This window comes from Coturnix japonica, unplaced genomic scaffold, assembly GCF_001577835.2.
Source record: "Coturnix japonica isolate 7356 unplaced genomic scaffold, Coturnix japonica 2.1 chrUnrandom591, whole genome shotgun sequence".
NCBI classification, from domain to species: Eukaryota; Metazoa; Chordata; class Aves; order Galliformes; family Phasianidae; genus Coturnix; species Coturnix japonica.
The window spans coordinates 51,182-55,366 of record NW_015439964.1 but is presented as its reverse complement, the minus strand read 5'-3'; the positions used below and the strand labels follow the sequence as shown (position 1 = coordinate 55,366).

Genomic DNA, 4,185 nt, shown 5'->3' with positions numbered 1-4,185 from the left:
GGACCCCCCATTGCCCCCCATTGCCCCCCTCACCGCAGCCCCCCGGCACGAAGCTCTTCAGCCGGATCTCCCCCTGCACGTCCACCTTCAGGGGCGTCCCCTGTGGGGATAGGGGGGATGTGGGGCCACATGGGATCAGATGCAGTGCCATAGGGCGCCATAGGGTGCCATGGGGTGCTATGGGGTGCTATGGGGTGCCATGGGTGGGGTCCCAGGACGCCCCCAGCCCCACTCACGTTGGCAGCGATGACGACGGTCAGACGCTCCACCACGTCCACAAAGATCTCCCTGCGGCCGCCCTGGGGACAGCAGGGTTAATATGGGGTCCCTATGGGGTCGCTATGGGGTGGCTGTGGGGTCCCTATGGGGCTGCTATGGGGTCCCTATGGGGTGGTTGTAGGGCTGCTGTGGGGTCACTATGGAGTGGCTATGGGGTCACTATGGGGTGGCTATGGGGTGGCTATGGGGTCGCTATGGGGTCCCTATGGGGTGGCTGTAGAGCTGCTGTGGGGTCACTATGGAGTCCCTATGGGGTCACTACGGGGCTGCTATGGGGTCCCTATGGGGTCTCTATGGGGTCACTATGGGGTTGCTATGAGGTCACTATGGGGTCACTATGGGACTGCTATGGGGTCGCTATGGGGTCACTATGTGGAGGTCCCCACCTGCTCGCCACGAGGGGGCAGCACCGGGCGGTTGGTGATGGATCCGGGCGCCACTCTGCTCTGCTGCGTCTCAGCACCGAACTGTGGGGACAGCGGGACAGGCCTTGGGGTCTCTATGGGGTCTCTATGGGGTGGCTGTGGGTCACTATGGGGTCACGACCCCCTCACCAGCCCCACGGAGCGCAGGTCCAGCAGGCTGAAGGTTTTGGTGCTCTCGGGTTCGCTGTGGGTCGCGCTGCGCAGCACCTCGGTGGAGGTGGTTTGGATGTAACCGAAGTCCTGGGGGGGGAAATGGGGGGCAGCAGCCCCATAGCGACAGGTCCTGCCCCATAGGGACAGCGACAGACCCATAGGGACAGAGACAGCCCCATAGGAACAGCTCCAGCCCCATAATGGCAGCCTCAGCCCCATAGTGACAGCCCTATAACAGCCCCAACCCCACAGAGCTCCCACAAAAAAAGAGGAATGTTTCGCCGGGCAGACACGTGAAACCGCGCGGTAAAGCGGTTAGTGACGTTCATCGCGCATCACGCGGAATGGGGGGGGGGGGGGGGAGGGTCAAGGCGATAACGGAGGAGGAAACGGAACTGGGGGGGATTGGGTAGGATACAGTTTCGTAGAGCAGGGGTCTCCTTTGGAGGACAGGATGAAGAGCTGCGAGATCAATGCGGCGGAGTTTTCGCTCCATCGCTTTTTTTCTACCCCAATTTCCCGGCCGCATTTTCGCGTCGCGGGTCGCCTTTAAGACGACGGAAGTCTTCGGCGGAAAGTGCTGGAGCTCAATGATCGCGGTTCCGGATGAGACGCTATTGGGTGAGGGGAAGAGGGGCGGGGCTTAGGGCCAGTCGCTCTCTTGCCATTGGCCGGGCTCGCGGGGCGTGCCGAGGGGTGCGGCCTGCGCGCTATTGGTCGGTTGGAGGTTCAGTGGCGAGGGGTTTTCGCGCCAATTTTGTGAGTGCGAGGCGGCACGGGAACGGGACCGGACCGGACGGAACCGGAAATCGGGAACGGAGCGGAGCGCGGGGATCAACGGCAGCGGGAATGGCGCCACGTGACTACGAGGGGGAAAAGGGTGAGAAACGGGGGGAAAATGGCGGAAATAATGGGAATAGGACGGGGAATAACGGGAATAACGGGAATATAGGGAATAAGGGGAAATAACGGGGGGGGGAACGGGATGACCCCCCTAATTGATCTCAAGCCGAAGGCCGAAGCGCTTCTGCTGGAGTTCTGCGACGGAGACAGGGGAAACGGTTTCCCGTACCGGGAGCAGCTGGTTGGGGAAACCCGTCAACACAATTAACACATTAATTAACCCCATTAATTAACCCATTAATTAACCCCTATTACCCCCCACCCTCCTTTATACCCCCCAGTCCCTCAATTCCCCCATATCCACCTATTTGCCCCAATATCCCCCCTCATATTTCGCTCCATCATCTAATTACCCCACATCGCTTCAATACGCTCTACTATCCGCCCTAATTCCACCAATTACCTTTATTCCCCGCCCATATCCACTATTACCCTATATTCCTCTAATTCCCTGCCATACTAGAATCCCCAATTACGCATCCCGGGTGTGGGCTCAATTACCCCATCCACCTAAGTCCCTATATCCGCCATTTTTTACCCTATAATCCCCTAAATTACTTTATATCCCCTATCTCTCCAATTACCCCGCATCTCCTCATATCCTGCAGTCGCCCTTAATTCCGCTCTATCTCCCATTTCCCCCCGAATTTCCCGTTAACCCCCCCACCCTTTCCCATATCCCCCTCTAATAATTACCGGCCCATATCCTAATTACCCTATTCACCAATTATCCTATATCTCCCCTATTACTATCATCCCCCCTATTAACCCGCTATTCCCCTTATTACATCTATATACCCTATTCCGCTATAGTCCCCTATTACCTTTATACCTCCTTCTGTTATCCCGTATTCTCCTCTATTACCCCCGTATTCTCTCATATTACTATATCTCCCCATTACCCTATCCCCTCCCTGTCACTACCTTTACTATCCCACGCCTGTTACCGCTATATCCCCCCTGTTCACCCTTACTATCCCCCCAATTACCCCTATATCCCCCCTATCTCTCCCAACTTACCCCATCCTCCCTCATATCCCCCCAATTACTCCCCTATATACCCGCCCTAATCCCCCAGATCCCTAATTTCCCTAATTTCATTACGGCCGCATTATCCCCGCAGATCCCTCGTTGCTCACCGTGAATCAGGTCGCTCTGTGGCTGCCCTGTCTGACGTGGCCGAGGAGAGTGATCCTGGCTGGGCTGGAGGCGGGCTCAGGGGAGAACCGCGTCGCTACCGCAGCTCTTCAGCGCGGGTGCAGGAGGCTTTGCTGCCCGAGCTTAAGGCAGCGACGGTACCAAACAGAGACCCTCCCCCCACGGGACCCTCAGACCCCAAGACCCACCATCCTACGCCCTCCACCCCAAGACCACATCCTATCCCAGCCCCCCCAAGACACTCCTACCCGAACCCAAGACCGCCACCTATCCTCATATCCATCGCCCACCAAGACCCACCATCGTCACCCAGCCCCCCAGGACCCACCGATCTCACCCAACCCCAAGACCCACCATCCTCCACCCCTAGGCCCCCCACAAGACCACATCCTCAGCCCAAATCCAGACGCCACTTCCTCACCCCCCCAGGACTCCACATCCTCACCCTCCACCCCCAAGACCCCACATCCTCACGACTCCCCCGCTCCAAGACCACATCTACTCACGCCCCCTCCAAGATACCACATGCCTCATCCCTCCCTCCGCCACAAGATCTTCAGCCCCCCCACCAGGCCCTTAAACCAGTGCCTGACTATGCAGGACCCCCTTCCTAGGCGCTCATGCCCCCCATCATTTCAGACCCCCCCGCATAGACTCCTTAATTGAGTCTCTATTGCAGCTCTCCGCTATCACCCCGCCTTATCAACTCCCACCCAAAGACCCCATCAGCTTTTTTCCTTCCCCTACCCCTCATCATCTCAGCCCAGGACCCTATGCTCCCCCTCCCGCAGGACCTTAATCAGTCTACTATGCAGGACCCCCCCCCAGGACCCCCCCAATCATCTCAGACCCACAAGACGCGCTTAATGAGTCCTACTTATGCAGCCGCGTCCAGTACACCTGATCACCGGCCCCCTTAATCACCCCCGATCACTCAAAGACCCCCAGGGCCTACAATCAAGGCTTGCCCCCCAAGACCGCCTCATCATCGCTCAGCCCCAGTACCCATCAGTCCACTCATGGAAGAGCCCCAGCCACAGGATCCCAGTTGACCCTCATGTCCCCCCTTAATCTGTTGGGCAGGACCCATCAGCCTAGAATGCAGGGTCACACCATAAAACCCCGCATACCCTTTAACAACCCCCCGCCCAACAAGACCCATCATAACCCTCAGGTTCTGACGCCCACGAGGACCCTTGCCCAACATACAAGATGCCCAGGAGCCCCGTCAGGCCTGCCGCCCCCCCCACCTTCCCTGTGCCCCCCA

The 4,185-nt window shown here is 58.3% G+C and overlaps 2 protein-coding genes across 2 annotated transcripts in view; one reads left to right on the top strand and one right to left on the bottom strand.

Moving 5' to 3' along the window:
• The window catches only part of AP4M1 (adaptor related protein complex 4 subunit mu 1), a 7,411-nt gene extending 6,337 nt beyond the window's left edge, over positions 1 to 1,074 (bottom strand). Inside the window, exons 1-4 of the mRNA XM_015850927.2 lie at positions 834 to 1,074; positions 666 to 746; positions 237 to 299; positions 5 to 100 (exon numbers count right to left, since the gene is read on the bottom strand). Coding sequence (XP_015706413.2) covers positions 5 to 100; positions 237 to 299; positions 666 to 746; positions 834 to 1,016 — 423 coding nt within the window. The 5' untranslated portion in view covers positions 1,017 to 1,074. The remainder of the gene's footprint in view (positions 1 to 4; positions 101 to 236; positions 300 to 665; positions 747 to 833) is intronic.
• A 768-nt stretch (positions 1,075 to 1,842) lies between these two features.
• The window catches only part of MCM7 (minichromosome maintenance complex component 7), a 14,516-nt gene continuing 12,173 nt past the window's right edge, over positions 1,843 to 4,185 (top strand). The window contains exons 1-2 of the mRNA XM_015850926.1: positions 1,843 to 1,925; positions 2,884 to 3,055. Of these exons, the coding sequence (XP_015706412.1) occupies positions 1,843 to 1,925; positions 2,884 to 3,055 (255 nt within the window). The remainder of the gene's footprint in view (positions 1,926 to 2,883; positions 3,056 to 4,185) is intronic.